Below are 15,979 nucleotides of genomic sequence, written 5' to 3'. Positions count from 1 at the left end.
TGGAGGACTCGCTGACGTCACAATGACGTCAGCTGACGAAAATTCTTATGGGAGGCTAATCGGTGCGATCATCTGTTCAGAGCTGAGAGAATGTTTTTGATCTGTTTATACTCGGATATCTAGAAATTGAAATGAAATTTGGTAGCAATTTTACCATGATCCCATCCGGCACCTAAACGAGGTGAGTTCCGCGAACGTTTCTCTCCCTTTTTTATATAAAAAACCAATTTTTAATTGATCCACTTCATTTTAGGGCACGACCCGGTGATATTTTGAGACTCGATTGTGATTGCAAAATTCTTCACAGGGACGAGAGAGATGGACGAAATTTTGCTGCATATATCGCAGAGGCTGGAAGCACTGCAGGTACGGGCATTTTATTCCAAAAACCCCGACATCTATATTTATTAAATTTGTCATTCAGGTGCTGCTGAGTTCGACGTTGTCCAGCTCTCGGTCTCACCTGCAAGAATGGGCACGGCAGATCGCACCGTGTGTCGCCAGACTGAAGGAGATTTTCGCATCGTGCGTGCACCAACTGGGCGACACGGCCGCTGCTTTTCGAGAAAACGCCAGCACAATTTTCGCCCGCACCTGGAACAATGCAAGTCCGATAATGGCCGAGCTGCAGGAGCGACTCTGGCTCATCCTGCAGTGGCTCAAAGAAGTCATTGCACAATTCTGGGACATGATCAGTCAACGCTCAAGTAATTAACCAAATTGCTCTGTCGAGAAATCTTTAATTTGCATTTTTCTAGGATTACCTAGTCTCCCATCTAGTGTTTCGCCACCGAAAATCCCCGATACCGTTCTCCAAAACGGATTATTTAGAGCGCTTAAAGCGAACGAAACGCCATTCAAGGATATCATGAGCCAGCGATCGCTCGGCTTTGCCATAGGCTGCGTCGTCGGACTCACTCTCGGTCTGAACTGGAGGCACAAATCTCTTTACAGTCCTGTTTTCATGAAAGCCATCTCCATTTCCTCTGCCAAAGGCATCGAGGTAAAAGCCAACCGTATTTTGTTTTAACTCAATTTAATCATTTGAACAGGGCGTATCAATGGTCGACGACTCGCCGAGCCCTGTGATCCTGGAGGCGGACCAGGTCCTGATCGAAGTCGTGGCCAGCTCGATCGACCCCGTGGACCTGGCGATCTGCACCGGCTACGGACGGGCCGTGCGCAGGCTCCTCGGCGTTTCGGAGCAGTCGCTGGTGCTGGGCCGCGACTGCGCCGGGGTAGTGGTCGAAGTGGGTCGCGGGGTGGCGTGGGTGGCCCGCGGAGACGAGGTCTGGCTGGCCGTGCCGCCGTGGCGTACCGGAGCCATGTCCGAGCTGGTTGTCGCCAGGGAGCAGCAGGTGGCGCTCAAGCCCAAGATGCTCAACTTCGAGGCCGCCGCCACCGTGCCCTACGCCGCCCTCGTCGCTTGGGACGCCGCCGTCACTCAGGGAGGACTCAGCCCGCAGAGTGCCAGTGGAAAAAGGTTGGTACAATCGGAATTAATTTAAATAAAAAGTCCGCAAGGTTTAAAAAAATCAGTTGAATTTTCTTGAATTTTTTGCTGCTGAAATATATAAAAATGTCAAATTGTCTGTTAGAATTCTGGTACGAGACGCGGGGAGCGCAGTGGGCTGCGTGCTGGTCCAACTGTGCAAGCTGTGGGGCGCGCACGTGACGGCCGTGGTGTCCGCGCGAGGCAAGGAAGTTGCCAGGCAGATCGGTGCTTCGGAGGTGCTCGTCGCCTCCATCGACCTGGACATGGAGATCCGTTCGAGGCCGCGATACGACATCGTTTTCAACACCGTCGGGTCCAGCCTCAACGTGTTGTGCCACCGCGCCGTCGACCCTGACGGAAAGGTCATCTGCACCGCCCCTGCTGCGATACCGGCCGACTCGTACGGCTTCATCTTCGGCTCTCTCTACGCGCTCTGGGCAAGGCTGAAATACTTCCTTCAGGTGGGACCAGTTCGATTCGCTCTTATAGTACTAATTTAATGGTTGATTTTTACATATTTATATTGTTAGTAAAATTGACGGGATATCAGGCTTAAATAGGGATTTGAAATAATATGCATTTTTGAATGAAAATTAAGTTATCAAATGAATTTTTGCAACATTTCTTAAAATTAGCTTAACGTCTCAAACTATGGGCTTTTTGAGCTTTTTGAACTTAAAATTTGAGAAGCAAGACAGAATTTCTAATAAAATTCTTGATTTTTGGAGCGGTCTTTTACTTGATTATTTTTTTTCATAAAAAATAGACAATCTAGTTGGGGGTTGTGAGCCAAAATTGCCAGTCTTTTTTATGTTTATTTCTGGATTAAGGTTCTGACTGACTATAAAAGAGGCCTTTTTAGCAGTTTTTTTTCTAATAATAGATAATGTCCTCCTTGGTTGCTTAGTTTTTAAGTAGATTTACTGTTTTTGATTTTGTCCTATCAGTTTTTGTTTTCCCATTTTTTGATTCGACATTAGAAAAATTGAGTTGTAAACAAATATTTTTGACGAATTTCATTTTTCCATTTCTTTCTTTTCTGTTTGTATTTCTTTTCTATTATTTAGGAAAAAAAATGCCAAAACGTTTCATGTCTTAAATTTCTTAGCCTGATTTATGTTTTGCCCTCAGGGCCATGATCTGATGATAAAGCCGTGGAGTCCGGTGAACCAGGGTAGGACAATATTGGAGCAAATCAGGAAGCTGGTAGAGTCAGGGCAGCTGCAGCCGGTTGTGGACAGGGTGTTCTCCGCGGCTGATGCCGAGTTAGCTTTTCAACACGCGTCATCAAGCACTGCGGTCGGAAAAACTGTCGTACATTTTAGGTAAAATCCTCTTTTTGCCGATTTTCTGCATGATAATTATATTAGGCTTAGAGAAAAGACTGTGAAATTTGGATCAAAATTTTACCATGCTCATGGTAATTTCTTCTAATAAAAATTTGACTTAAAGTCATCGTTAAAATTAAAATTGGCTGAAATATTTTTTTTTACCACTCAAATCTAATATGGTTGAAAATTTGAGTCGAAAGTATAAATTTCACATTCTTACGGATTGATTGTGGTGTGGCAAGTGAGTTTTGTACGGAACAAGACTAAATTATAGGCTTGCCGCTTACAGGAGTCAAGCCAAATGGCACATCCCCGGCTGGCAGCCCGGCAAACACACTGTCTCCCCTTACCGCCCCTCGGTGGCTATGCTCTCCCGATCGGAGCAAAAGTCTCTGTTGAACAGAGTCTTCGCCCCTTAAATTAAGTTTCTAGTGTTAATGTCGGTTGGCTTTAAGCAATTTCTCTGGTGCTGTTTCAGGACGTTGGGTCGAGGCCGCTGCCTGTCCTAGTAGCAATAACCATAGCTATTTATTATTACAACACGATTCACTTTATTTTCAAAAAAGTCATTATATAACTTGTTATTCCTCCGTGTTTTCTTTGACACCCTCGCCTTCACCGGCTTCCCCGCCTTCGCCGTTGACCTCGACGTCTGGTCCTTCGAACGATTCCTCTTCCTCGTCGTCGTCGTCACCCGCCACCTGCCGCGTCTCCGCCTCGGCCTGTTCCATCTGCTTGGCCAGTCTCGCGTCGTCCATCTTGGTCGTCACGTGCGGCTGAAAATGAAATTAAAATTATATTAAACGGAAGAGTGGAATTAAGGGGAAAACGCACCTCCGTCTTCACGTTGAACTGACCGCCATCAACAGGCGTGATTTTGTCCCTGATTGCGTCAATAGCTGCGTTCAGGGCTGTGATTCCGTCCTCCTTCTCAGACGTGGAGGTCGTCATCACTGCAACAGTCAAAATCAACGTTTTTAAGTATTTTTAGACAATGTGATCGATTTTGACGGCGTGCATAAAAAACCGGGAGTGGATCTCAGGTTGGGGTACCCTGAAAAAGGTCGTTAGGGTACCCCAGGTTGAAGCGCCGTGCGAGACCAGTCTGATGAGGGGTCTTGGACGACGATCAGACGACCGGCAGAATTTTAACAAAAATAAAATCATTTTCGCTCATGAAGCCAAAAAACAGTAAAAAATAATGTTTCTATGGGTGCGAAAATTCTGAAAATAGGTTATAATGATCCCAGATAAGTTTCGCGTCGATTGAGGAGCCACTTTTCGAAGTTTGTGCCCCAAACTGGAGATATAGCCGGCGGAAGTCAATAATAATTTCGACTCTTTCAAAAATCCGGCAGGAAAAAATAATTTAAATTCGAAAAATGGTCTGCTTTAGAAAAAAACGCACGTAAGGACACGTTCCACTGACAATGAGGCGCATCGATTGGTACCCAAATCGGTGCCGTCTGGCCCAAAGGGCCCCCCTTGGCCCTGAAAACTTAAAATTAAAATGTCACTAATCGCGTTCCATCGACTTTAAAAGTTAGTAACTCAACTACTACTGGTAGTACATAAAAAACCAAATTTCATCAGACTCTGCGTCTTTTAGACCCGATTAGAATTTGTTGATGCGATAATTGGATAGTTCATTCACTGACCATAGAGAGGGGGTGCGATGAGGTTGATGTGAATGGGCACATTTTCCGAGGAGCAGCCGAGGCCGGCCTGGAGAGCCTCCTTGACGGCGTCGATGCCCTCATACCCATAGCAAGCGACCTCGATATCGGCCCTGATCTTGACCACCGGCGACGTGAGCTTCATCTTGATATTGGACAGCAAGGTCTCCTTGACCGTCTCGTCGAGGCCGCACTCGTCCAGAATGCTGGGGTTGTGCACCGCCTGCTTGAAATACTCGTAAGCTGAGCCCTTCACCTTGCTCTTCTCCTCAAAGTGCCAAGCCGTCTGCTCGTACAGCTTCTCCAACTTCTCCTTCGAGTCGAACTCGAGCACCTCGGCGACGTGCCGCAGAATCGAGTTGACGGCTTTGGCGTTTGAGTACCGCGAAATGCATTTCTCTACGTCCTCAGGCGTCACTCTCCTTTTACTCAGATCGATGTAACCTGAATTAAAATTAATTTTTATTTAATTTGGACAAAAAAGTAAATCGTTTGAAACTGTATGTATTATCATATAAAATTATACGTTTCAAATTAAATTTAAATGATTACCCTTCTCTTTGTCGACTCGAATGACGATGACCGGCTCCGTTTTGTCAATTCGAATGAGTTTGTTGACGGAACGGATTCGCCGCCTGGAGAGTTCCGAGAGGAGTATCATGCCCTCGATGTCGTCGTACTCGAGCAGGCCGACGTAGGCACCCATCTCCTGGATGCGCCGAACGTTCACCATAACCACATCGTCGATTTCGGGATACTTGTCTTGGTAAAATCGGCACGACAAGGGACCACTGCTGCCCGCCATGGCTGACGCAATTCGACAATATTGCAGGCGACCTAAGACCAACAACTCGGGTTATTCAACTGATTTCAGTGCCAATTTATCAGGTTTTTCGATGAAATAATGCAATGGCGGAATTAAATCCGGTCTTGGCACTTACAGAAATATCAAACGGCGTGAAAAATAGTGTTTGACCACGTTGAAACCCTCGCTTCACGTCTTGTTTCTTGCTTCAGGTGGGATTTAGGAGGGAGTGGAAAAGGTGGGTGCGATTGGGAGATTGCAGCTGCCATGTTGAAAATACTTAATTCCTTGGCGGATATTTTAAAAGCCAAGTAAATTGTTTAGAAAATAACCATCACGCGCATGCGCCAAAGTCAAGTTCTTGCTATTTCTTTCTAATCCTCTTGAAACACTGCAATGCCGGGTTATTGTGTCACGCCCCCTTCCAAACTGCTAGGAAACACCAACACTACGCAAAATTCAAGAATTCTTGAAATTTAAAACTGTTTTCTTTGCGTTTATCATATAAAAACAGGCAAGAAATTTATAATTTACTGAATAATGTGAATTCTCATGCGTCTGTTGGAATGATTTCTTAAAAATACCGTCGGTCACAGTCGGAAATAATAATTTTTTGCAAAATTTTTTAAAGGAATTTTCTTCATTACGTACAATTCTAACGTTTTCAGATTTAAAATCACAAAAAATAAGATGTAATTAACTAATTATTTCACTTTTCCCTTTTTCTTGTATTTATAGTAATTTAAATTACTGTGGGCCACATTTTTTTGTATTAATATCCAAATTAATTTTGCATCTTAAAAATTCCATCTCATTTTCCAGAACTGCGTACGGGGATACATATAATTAGATAAGGCATGTCAGCATTTGAAGGTATGACAGCCAATTTTTGACCGAATAATCCAATTTTAATCTTCTACTTTTTATTAGAAATGGGCGTCATGCCCGAAATTGCCAAAGCAGTCGAGGACATGGGTTGGAAGTAAGTTAAATTTATTTACCTCAAAATAGATTTGTTAAAAAAGAATTTTCAGTCTGCCGACCGATGTCCAAGCAGAAGCCATTCCTCTGATTCTGGGCGGCGGCGACGTCCTGATGGCCGCTGAGACAGGAAGCGGAAAAACGGGAGCTTTCTGCCTGCCTGTCGCCCAAATCGTTTGGGAAACGCTGAGAGACGAGCTAGAACCCAAGAAACGAGGCCAGGTGAACAGTGCGGCCGTTCGGCGATGGGTTTTCAGCTCCAAAGACAGATCGGCAGATCTGGCAGTGACGCCTGACGGCCTTAGGTGCCAGTCGCGGGACTTGAAGGTGTGGAACGGAGCCAGGGCCACCACCGGAGTGTTCGGCAAGGGGAAATTTTACTTTGAGGCTTACGTCATGGACGAAGGACTGTGCCGAGTTGGATGGGCCACCGACGCCGTACGTTTTTCCATTTTTTCTTTGATTGCCGCACGTTCTCATTGATTTTCAGGCCTCGTATGACTTGGGGACGGACGCTTATGGATTTGGCTTTGGTGGCACTGGCAGAAAGTCCAACTGCAGACAATTCGACCCGTTCGGCTCGGCTTTTGGCAAGAGCGACGTGATTGGCTGCTGGCTCGACTTAGACAACCAAACAATCGGCTTCAGCAAAAACGAGACTGACTACGGCACCGCGTTTGCAATTCCGAGGTCCTTGCAAAGGTCTACATTCTTTCCGGCCGTCGTGCTCAAGAATGCGGATATGAGCTTCAACTTGGGAGCGACTCCCTTCAGGTTCCCTAAGAGTGGCTTCCAGCCTATTTGCCAAGCCACTAACACCATGGATAATCCGCACGAAAATGCTGTTGTCGCGCTGAATAAGAGGGAAAACCATGAGCCGTTGGCGCTAGTCCTTGAGGTAGTTCATTAAAAAATAATTAGCTTAAAGCATTGGAAATTGAATTATTTCTATTTTTAATTTCTTCCGATTTTCGCAGCCATCACGAGAGTTAGCAGAGCAAACCAATAGACAGATTCAACTTTTTACAAAGAAGCTGCAATCGCCAAGCATTTCCACTGTGCTGGTTACCGGAGGGAGCGCGCCCCAGAAACAGTATGATCAAATTAGTAAAGGGGTAAGTCGGCCATTTGCCATTTTTCCTCTCTTTAAGGGATGGGTCACAGCCAAATCAACGTGTGTTTTGCTTTGCGACTCTACTCGCACGCCATAAAAATTGATATCTCACATTTTGCCCCAGAATAATTGTTTTATTCTGTTGTCAGGTGGACATTTTAGTGGCGACGCCCGGTCGGCTGGAGGATTTCATCATGAGCAACCAAGTGAGTCTGAAGCACTGCCGCTTTTTCGTGTTGGACGAGGCGGACGCGCTGCTGAAGCAGGGCCAGGCGCGCACGCTGGAAAAAATGCACTCGCAAATCCCAAAAATGACGTCGGACGGGCGGCGGCTGCAGATGATCGTGTGCTCGGCCACCCTGCACGACTTTGAGGTGAAGAAGCTGGCCGACCGTTTGATGCACTTCCCCATCTGGGTCGACCTGAAGGGCGAGGACTCGGTTCCCGACACCGTCCACCACATTGTAGTCCCAGTCGACCCCAAAGCAGACCTCACCTGGAAGAGCTGCCAAAATCGAATCAAAACTGATGGCGTCCACCAGCAGAGAAGTTTGGGGTCAGTTTTTTCACAACTTTTAGAGTTACCGAATTATTTAAAATTGAGACAGTCGACTATTTTTTTTCTGAGCTTCTGATCGTTGCAGGACCAACAAGCACAATTCATTTGAACCAAACTTAAAATCGTTTAAAGAAGTTTTAATTTTTAATGGAAATATTCATAGAGAATAAAAATTTCAGAAATGTTGAAGATGAACAGTGGTCCGAGAGCGTGAAGCTGCTGAAAGTTTTGTTCTGCGTAAACGCAATCGAGCGGCTCAAGATGGACCGAGCGCTGATTTTCTGCCGGACGAAGCTGGACTGCGATAATCTCGAGATATACCTGAAAACGCTAAGCAAAAGTGCGGCTAAGGACGATTTAGCGAAGGCGCCACCCTATTCTTGCGTTTGTCTGCACTCGGACAGAGGTGCAGCTGAGAGAAACGCCAACCTGGAGTGTTTCAAGCAGGAAAAGGTTCGCTTTTTGATCTGCACTGACGTCGCGTGCCGCGGAATCGACATCAAGGGCCTTCCCTTCAGTGAGTTTCGGTCTCAACTGGAATTTCAAATTAAATAATCGGCATTATTTCCTGATTTTTTGTCAGTCATTAACATGACACTGCCTGACGACAAGACGAACTACGTGCACCGCATCGGCAGGGTCGGTCGAGCTGAGCGAATGGGTCTTGCAATCTCGCTGGTCAGCACGTGCCAGGAAAAGGTTTGGTACCACGGCCAGTGGTGCAAGAGCCACGGCAAGAATTGCTTCGACACCAACAAGTGTTGCATTTGGCAGAACGAAATGCAGGTGCGTCCCTCCCATTTTTTAAATTTGGAAAATGGAAAAAAATTACTAAAATTTATTAGCTATTTTTTCCAAAAATCAAAAGGCAATAATTTACACAGGGTTTGTCCTAGTTTTATTTTTCACTCAACAAACAGAGTTGATTTGTTTTCAGTACTTGTCCGACATTGAAGATCACCTGAAAGTGACAATAACGCAAGTTGGCCCAGAAATGAACGTGCCACAAGACGAGTTTGACGGAAAAGTCACGTACGGAGATAAAAAAGTGAACCAAGGTAAAATTCTCCTCCACAGCCTGTTGATTCGGAACAAAACTGACTTTTTTCCTAATCTCAGGATCTGGATACAAAGATCACGTGGAATTGATGGCACCAGCCGTGCGTGAACTCGCCCTACTGGAGAGGCAAGCGCAAATTTTGTTCCTCAACAACCACAAAGTCAAGTGTGGGTAAATGTTTTTGTTGTTCGAAAGGAAGGACAGTGTGATTGGCTTTACTAATTTACATTAAATTTAAGTTTGTTAGATGAAAATGATTTTTATTTTTGATGACCTATCATTTTACAAGGAGCAATTGAGTTTCAGACGTTTAAATTTTTTCTGGAATTTTTATCCAATTGCAGGGACAATATTAAAACACATTTTTTTTACAAAATTATCTTTATTTTGCGTTGCGTATTAACATTTATAATTACTTCCTGAAAGAGCTTGTGAGCTAAAGTAAGATCATTTTTGCATTCGGATGGAAGTGACTAACTAAGGCAGCCACTCGGCGTCCCTCTCGATCAAATCAGCCTTGTCGTTGCTCTCCTTGTCCTTGTCTCCCCTGACCGTGTTGTACACCTTGGACACGCCGGACGCGACGGTCTCGATGCCGTCTCCGATCTTCTCGCCCGCCTTGCGCACCACCTCGGCGGCCGACTGCGCCGTGAACGTCTTCTCGTCGATGTTGATGTTCAGCCCGCTGTCGTCGGTCGAAATTTTGCGGCACTCGTCCTGTTTGATGATGCTCAAATCGTGTGGGTCGACGCCCACGTCGTTCAGTTTGTTACGCAGCTGTGCCAAAATTATTATTTATTATCGAATTTTTAAAATAAAAATAAATAATACCTTGAGCACTTGGGCTTGGTTCATAGTTGGTTTGCGGGACAGAATCGTGGCCGAACGCCTGTGTGCAATCGCCAGCTTCTGGCAGGTGAAGACAGCGGCGTAGCTGTCGTAGTCCGTGTCGAACACAATGTACGAAGCGTCTCCAGCAACACCTTAAAATTGTTGAAAAAATTAATATGTAATATATATTTTAAATCTTCACCTTATCAAAAATTAAAAAAACAAATTTGCTCCAATTTTTGTTTCATAAAATCATACCCAAATATAGGTATTTTTTTTTTAAATTTGACAATTTAATTTCTACATTTTGGAGTTTTAATTAGGTTTGGGGTAAAAATTGGTACCAGAAAAATTTAAAACACATTTTGGCGATTTTATTAGCAACTGATGCATGCAAACTTAAAACAATTCAATTTAATTTAAGCCTGATCCAGTGTACCACTTCAGACTATTTATTGAGTTTATTCTGGGCATTAGTTTAATTTTTTTATACCTTAACGTGTCACATTATTTATGTTATATTTAATTTTTTTATGCAAAGAAAAAGCTTTAGAATAATAAAAAAGTCATAATATTTTAAAGCTGAAAGGCCATGGCCATGCAAATAAAGAATTTGTTGGACTGATCGCATCGATTAACGGTAAATTTCCCATTCGCGCCAACAGACACAGGTTTGGCGGGCTAAATGATTAAAAAATAGAAATACTCACTAAGAGGGAATTTGACTCTCATTGCAGCAGGGTTGTAGCGGTCGGGCTGCTTGAGGACTCCGGTGTAGCGGTAGACGTGGTCCACGTCGCCCAGCCCGAGCAGGAAGTGTTCGCTGTTTTGCTCTAAACGAATGTCGCCGTCGGCCGTGCGCGTGTAGTTGTTCACCAGGCAGTTGCTCGCGGTCGAAGATTTTTGGATCACGTACCACAGACCCAAGAACTGAAATTAACAGTAATTGCAAAATTGAGCCACGGCTAATAGGCCTATGAGTAATCACAAAATTGGCCGTGCTGCGGATAATTTTGCGGTTGAATGTTTTGCCAAAGCCGCAGAACATCCTTCAAAAAGACAAAAAGAGGAAAAGGATATTAATTTAGGCCGTTTACCTCTCTTATCTTGTTATTTTCGTAAATTATGTCATTTTTAGCCAAGTAAAATTATGTAAAAGTTATCATATAACAAATATTTTTATTTAGAAAATCATGAAAGATTTATTTTTTAATTTGATTATTCTTACAGATACCTCAAAAAATTTATAATGGAATTTGAATGATTGGAAACTTTTATTATTTTTTTAATTAAATATTTCAAACTTTCAACGTCGAGAAGTTCTACTACTATAATAACGGAAACATTTCCAGCTGTTTTTAGAAATAAATTTTAGCCTTAAATATTTACACAAGAATTTGTGAATTGTAACTTCCTGAATTACTCTGTGAATGACAAAGATGTATATATTTAGAAATCCAAAGTTTCATGACTAATGGTCATGTATTGTGTAGACACAACATATAAATTGAGCAAACAATTTCCCCACCAGCAGAGAGCAGCACAAAGGAGAGACAACGATAACCCAAGGGACCTTTCGTTTCAAGTCGCTTTATTTCCTATTGACCATATCCAGAGTAATTACAACGGAGATGGGATTATTTATTCTAGACGTCTGACTCACCTTTTCAAGGTTGAAGTTGGGCATCGGCTCGACGTTGGGGCAGGTGACTCCCAGGTGGTATGTGTGGCCGTGCACCAAGCCCAGCACGCTCACCACCAGCGCAATAATGACCTTCATTCTGGTCCGTCCTTGAAACAGGAAGTGACAAATTTAATACGCTTCATCGGCTAATTTTGAATTAAATAAAGGGTTCGATGCCGCGTGAAATTAAATTAAAAAATGAGGAACAAAAATGAGTGAAAGTAGAAAAGCCATTAATTAAGTTGAATTTAAAATTTTCCGATTAAGAATTTATTTTCTGTTAGAATTTATATTTGATCAAAATGTATTAAACAGCTGTAAATGAGCTCACGATCAGAGATTGCGGTAAATTATTCATAATCCCGCTTACTTACCCTTGAGACTGAGAGAAATGTTGAGGGGCAAAGGAGAGTGTCGGCTCGGCTTGACGGTTTCTCTGCGAGTGAGCCAAGCACAGCGAGCACCGCAGTCTTTGTATAGCTGGAGGAGAGGGGTCACTCGCGGGTCACGTCGCGCTGACTCACGCCTCTCGCTGCCTGGCGCTGGGCTGGGGAGGGGTGGGGGGGGGGGAGCCCTGTAACCGGCCACCGCGTTTATGCCAAGTGATCATGCTCAACACGGGTTTGCGACGAGAGCGAGTGTAGAAACCGACGCTGGCTCGATTTAATTAATGGCAAATGCGCAGCGACGTCCATTTCTCAGAAGAGGCAATCACTGAGTTGATTGGCTTCCAGGAAAAGGAAGAGTAAATTGTGCGTTTAAGCTGCTCTCTTTTTGCTGCAGGGGCTGGCTGAATTTCTATGAGTCATCGGTTGAAAAGTCCAAAACATATTGAATTGAATTGAGTTTATTTGTCTCTCAGCATGGTAATACATCAAGTGACGATCTTCTCACATGCATTCCATCTGATTGCAAACTACAAATACAGAAAATGCTTAATATAGGATAGGAAATAACATACAAATATATTCAAAGATTATTAAATATTTTCTGATTGAAATTATTCTTAAGTCAGCTCCTTATTAAATTTTCTCATTTGTTCCAAGAAAAATGGAAATTTCTGCATTTTTTTTAACAGTCAGGTGCGGTTGAAATGCAAAAAAATGCAGAGTTACAATGTGATGACTGCAGTTCTTGTTCTACGACTTCTTTGCAACAAAAAGAACAATTTCATTTTTTGTGCTTCACATAGCTGAATCACAATAAGTTTAGTATTATAAAATGAAAAATATCTGCGCAGCATAAATTACGTAATTGCTGTTTGTGAGAAAAGCACAGACTGAGTGAAACGTCATAAACAGAAGAGACTAGATTCTTTAAAATTTTCTAACACGTTTGATGGAATTAAAGCAGTCTTCCAAATATTTGAAGCGAGTGAATTTCTGCTTAGAATGCAAGCCAAAAAACACGAGAACAAACGTGTTGGTTAAAAGAGTGATTTTTAATTCCATGCGTTTTCGTCTTGCTTCTCAGTGAGAGAAATGCAAGAGTGCTTGGCTTACAAAACGCTATTATTCTATTTTACTCAGTGCATTTCAAAACGACTGAAATGGGGTGCAGTGCACTTTGTTTCAGAATTTTACGAATTTTAATAAGAACGCTGTTATTCAAGAAGACTCTATATTAAAAAAAACTGAAATGGGGGGGGGGGGGGAGTTCACCCCGTTTCAGAATTTTTAAAAAATGCTATTAATCAAGAATTATTTAATAAATTGGTTTTGGCAACCTCTCTGCTGCTTAAAACATTGAATCACGTTGAGTGGTTTTCGACACAATAATGAAAAAATCCCCATTTTGTTCAAAATCAGGCAATACTCGCTTATTAAATGGGTGTGATAGTCGAAAAATAGTCGGTTTGGATGAAATAATCGAAAATAATCGATTTTGAATATCTGTCAAAATGCTTAAAAATTGATGATTCGTACTCATTTGATAGTCCGGATATCATAAACGCAAAAGAAAAAAATATTCGATAATCGGTTTTGCACAACCCTAGCGATTGTTGGGTTGTGCATGCTATCTAATTGGTTCTCGGTTCACGTATGTAATAAATAGATAAATAGCACTCTCTACCGCTTACAGCGCATTGTCAAACTTGGGTCATAAATCTATTGTTTATCTCTTTTTTATTTAATTCAATAAAATTAGAGAATATCCAAAGTACTTGAAAACAAAAATGTGTGGAAGTGTCTACTCAGATTTTATTTTGCGAAAGTTAAGCTGTCAAATGTGGCATATCGCTGATTTTCGTAAAAGAAAAAAAAATGGAAAATCATCATTAATAATTTTTAGGGTTTAAAAATAATGTATTTTTTTAAATTATAATATGTTATCAATAAAGTTGAATATAGGCGCCGAAAAATGGTGCATTGTCTAAATTTAAGAGTTAACCGATGAATCAATAATTTTATTATGATTCCAACCTGATTATTTAAAATTGAAGCAAGTCGTCTTCTCGCACAGCTACATTTACGCGCCTTTCGGTCGAGTTTGCGTTTGCGGCAAAGCAGCGCTCTCGAGCGTTGAAGTCTGCAGGCGCGTAGTTGCTGGCGCTACCGCGGAGGGTCACTGGCTGTGGCCGCGAGAGGGTGGAGGGTGGAGGGGAGAGCCGGCGGCCGGCGAGTCTCAGCGGCATCGGCAGTCGAGTGTTTGAGCGCGAAGTGAGTCGTTGGGTTCGTCATGGAGGAGGAGCTTCGATGTCCGGCGTGCAAACAGTTGTTCATGAACCCGGTGCTGATGCCGTGCTACCACGCGTTGTGCATCGGATGCGCCGTCTCGCTGCAGCAGCCGGCGTGCCAGCACGCGCAGCAACAGGTGGCGGCCGCCGTCGCCGCCAACCACCCCCAGCCGCAGCCCCCGGGGGCGGCCGCCGGCCTGCCGGGGGCGGTCGTGCCGACCGCCTCGAGCAGCAGCAGCAGCGACACGGCCAGCGACTCGGCCGTCGGCGAGCACGACTACCCCGACGTCGACAAGCTGTCCATCCTCAGCGAGACCGACTCGGGGGTGGTGTGCACCAGCCGCCCCAACAGCTACGTCGGCACCCCAAACCTGCAGGGCGTGCTGCTCTTCCCGCCGCACGCGGCCGCCCTCTCGCTCACGTGTCCCGTCTGCCACAAGGTTTGTAGTATCTATTGTCAATTGTCCGCCATCCCCTGCAGGGGTTGACGAATGTTCGCCTTTTTGTAATTATTAATTTGGCCAGAAATAAAAAATTAATTTTCACTAGGAATTCATTAAAATCGGGTTTAAATGAGCATTTCCAGTTATAAATTGCAGATTGCACCCCCTATTCACCCCCTTTCTTTTGTGACTCAAGAAGTTTAATGATTTTTCTGAATTTTTATTAATCATTTTCTGTAAAAGAGATTGTTATTATTTCTCAATAGGGGCTGAAAAATGTGCCTCTTTTAGTCAAAAGGCCAGAAACAAATATTAAGGAAAATTGGGCAGCAGTTTCTTCTGGACCAACAAATAAGTCTTAGTCTAACTTAAAAATTAAAGGGATGATTATTTCATATAAATGGCATATTTTTATTCAAAATTTACATAGCCAAACAAACGAAGAACCAAAATATTCAAATGACGCTAATTGTTAGACTAGCGAATTATTTTTGGTCGGTTTTTAAAAACACAGTCTATTTCTGCCGGTTAAGACTGTCGTTTGCTGCCTTGTCACCCCCCTCTGCTTGATATATGGGTTGAAATATTTTATTTGTAAAGGCTTGAGTAAAATAATTTTTTTTTAGATTTTATTGCGAGATTTTAAATTTATAACGTTTCTATAAAATTCAACTTTGACAGAGCAGCACTAACAAATGATTATCAGGCTCTCCAATCGTTACTTGAAATCACGAGAGTCGTTAATGCGTTTCCCGGCTGAAAGGGTCGTTTTAAGCGATAAAACGCATATTGCTGTTTTGTCACCCCCTCCCTCACTGTCAGATAGAGAGGGGTTCAACAATCAACGTTATTTTAAGAGTTCATACATTCAACCAGCGGAATTTAAAATAGTTTTTATAATTCAGATAATTTTTTATTAAATATGCAACAACCTGTGCTCTTTTATAAATCCTCTGGCTGGTTTTTTTTTTTAAATCCAAACCAAAATTTGGTGGTGCTTCGTGGAAATTAACCGTTGAGTTTGATTCAAACGAATAAACCATGCGGTTAAAATGACACCACGTTCCACATTTAAATGAAAATGATTGACTAGAGGGAATTATCTGTCAACACTTCAGTCTGATTTGGAAATTACTGGATTGGTAATGGTTGTTTCAATAGCGATAAATATAGCTCATTTAATTTGGTACCTCCCGCTCTTCGACCAAATTTTATCTTTAGAGTTGAAAAATAATTTTTCGGACAGTTAAAAAATGTTGCGTCTCCTAAATACCCCCCCTGCAGTGTTTGTACCTCTCCTTTGAAGTGGCAAAATCCAAACAC

The 15,979-nt window shown here is 43.0% G+C and overlaps 5 protein-coding genes across 7 annotated transcripts in view; 3 read left to right on the top strand and 2 right to left on the bottom strand.

Moving 5' to 3' along the window:
• Window positions 1-22: 22 nt before the first annotated feature.
• LOC135942152 (reticulon-4-interacting protein 1, mitochondrial-like) lies at window positions 23-3,410 on the top strand. 2 transcript variants are annotated; one of them, XM_065488132.1, is made up of 8 exons: window positions 23-181; window positions 254-366; window positions 425-707; window positions 759-1,003; window positions 1,053-1,483; window positions 1,599-1,956; window positions 2,627-2,820; window positions 3,305-3,410. In XM_065488132.1, the coding sequence occupies exons 2-8, from the start codon at window positions 319-321 to the stop codon at window positions 3,333-3,335; spliced, it is 1,590 nt and encodes a 529-aa protein (XP_065344204.1). In that variant the 5' UTR covers window positions 23-181; window positions 254-318; the 3' UTR covers window positions 3,336-3,410. The 2 variants fall into 2 exon arrangements, with proteins under 2 accessions (XP_065344204.1, XP_065344202.1); XM_065488130.1 differs by having other exon boundaries at window positions 3,116-3,410.
• eIF2alpha (eukaryotic translation initiation factor 2 subunit alpha) lies at window positions 3,354-5,537 on the bottom strand. Its single transcript, XM_065488135.1, has 5 exons — window positions 5,444-5,537; window positions 5,055-5,339; window positions 4,485-4,946; window positions 3,661-3,779; window positions 3,354-3,602 (listed from the first exon to the last, which is right to left on the bottom strand). Exons 2-5 carry the CDS (start codon window positions 5,305-5,307, stop codon window positions 3,408-3,410), a joined length of 1,029 nt encoding a protein of 342 aa, XP_065344207.1. The 5' UTR covers window positions 5,308-5,339; window positions 5,444-5,537; the 3' UTR covers window positions 3,354-3,407.
• Window positions 5,538-5,735: 198 nt separating this feature from the next.
• Window positions 5,736-9,275, top strand: Ddx1 (ATP-dependent RNA helicase Ddx1). The gene is made up of 11 exons (XM_065488927.1): window positions 5,736-5,821; window positions 6,130-6,180; window positions 6,238-6,289; window positions 6,342-6,726; window positions 6,779-7,186; window positions 7,266-7,403; window positions 7,552-7,958; window positions 8,141-8,478; window positions 8,545-8,747; window positions 8,899-9,019; window positions 9,081-9,275. The coding sequence occupies exons 2-11, from the start codon at window positions 6,165-6,167 to the stop codon at window positions 9,194-9,196; spliced, it is 2,184 nt and encodes a 727-aa protein (XP_065344999.1). The 5' UTR covers window positions 5,736-5,821; window positions 6,130-6,164; the 3' UTR covers window positions 9,197-9,275.
• Window positions 9,276-9,383: 108 nt separating this feature from the next.
• LOC135942671 (apolipoprotein D-like) lies at window positions 9,384-12,062 on the bottom strand. The gene is made up of 5 exons (XM_065488928.1): window positions 11,911-12,062; window positions 11,516-11,643; window positions 10,563-10,782; window positions 9,853-10,004; window positions 9,384-9,798 (listed from the first exon to the last, which is right to left on the bottom strand). Exons 2-5 carry the CDS (start codon window positions 11,630-11,632, stop codon window positions 9,499-9,501), a joined length of 789 nt encoding a protein of 262 aa, XP_065345000.1. The 5' UTR covers window positions 11,633-11,643; window positions 11,911-12,062; the 3' UTR covers window positions 9,384-9,498.
• A 2,115-nt stretch (window positions 12,063-14,177) lies between these two features.
• The window catches only part of Trim9 (E3 ubiquitin-protein ligase Trim9), a 147,107-nt gene continuing 145,305 nt past the window's right edge, over window positions 14,178-15,979 (top strand). For both annotated transcript variants that reach the window (XM_065488786.1, XM_065488785.1), the window contains exon 1: window positions 14,178-14,653. In XM_065488786.1, coding sequence (XP_065344858.1) covers window positions 14,216-14,653 — 438 coding nt within the window. In that variant the 5' untranslated portion in view covers window positions 14,178-14,215. The remainder of the gene's footprint in view (window positions 14,654-15,979) is intronic.

This window comes from Cloeon dipterum, chromosome 4 (genome assembly GCF_949628265.1).
Source record: "Cloeon dipterum chromosome 4, ieCloDipt1.1, whole genome shotgun sequence".
Lineage (NCBI taxonomy): Eukaryota > Metazoa > Arthropoda > Insecta > Ephemeroptera > Baetidae > Cloeon > Cloeon dipterum.
This window is presented reverse-complemented; position numbering and strand designations above follow the sequence as displayed.

What these genes read in the sequence shown, in the direction of transcription:
- LOC135942152 (XM_065488130.1), top strand. Translation starts at nt 319, where the DNA reads ATGGACGAAATTTTGCTGCATATATCGCAGAGGCTGGAAGCACTGCAG. An exon ending in CATGATCAGTCAACGCTCAA is followed by an intron (nt 708 to 758) that starts GTAATTAACCAA and finishes GCATTTTTCTAG; the next exon opens with GATTACCTAGTCTCCCATCT. An exon ending in CAGAGTGCCAGTGGAAAAAG is followed by an intron (nt 1,484 to 1,598) that starts GTTGGTACAATC and finishes ATTGTCTGTTAG; the next exon opens with AATTCTGGTACGAGACGCGG.
- eIF2alpha (XM_065488135.1), bottom strand. Translation starts at nt 5,307, where the DNA reads ATGGCGGGCAGCAGTGGTCCCTTGTCGTGCCGATTTTACCAAGACAAG. An exon ending in CATCGCACCCCCTCTCTATG is followed by an intron (nt 3,780 to 4,484) that starts GTCAGTGAATGA and finishes TGACTGTTGCAG; the next exon opens with TGATGACGACCTCCACGTCT. An exon ending in AGTTCAACGTGAAGACGGAG is followed by an intron (nt 3,603 to 3,660) that starts GTGCGTTTTCCC and finishes TTTCATTTTCAG; the next exon opens with CCGCACGTGACGACCAAGAT.
- Ddx1 (XM_065488927.1), top strand. An exon ending in CATCAAGGGCCTTCCCTTCA is followed by an intron (nt 8,479 to 8,544) that starts GTGAGTTTCGGT and finishes ATTTTTTGTCAG; the next exon opens with TCATTAACATGACACTGCCT. An exon ending in AGATAAAAAAGTGAACCAAG is followed by an intron (nt 9,020 to 9,080) that starts GTAAAATTCTCC and finishes TCCTAATCTCAG; the next exon opens with GATCTGGATACAAAGATCAC.
- LOC135942671 (XM_065488928.1), bottom strand. Translation starts at nt 11,632, where the DNA reads ATGAAGGTCATTATTGCGCTGGTGGTGAGCGTGCTGGGCTTGGTGCAC. An exon ending in CCAACTTCAACCTTGAAAAG is followed by an intron (nt 10,783 to 11,515) that starts GTGAGTCAGACG and finishes TGTTAATTTCAG; the next exon opens with TTCTTGGGTCTGTGGTACGT. An exon ending in GAGAGTCAAATTCCCTCTTA is followed by an intron (nt 10,005 to 10,562) that starts GTGAGTATTTCT and finishes AACAATTTTAAG; the next exon opens with GTGTTGCTGGAGACGCTTCG.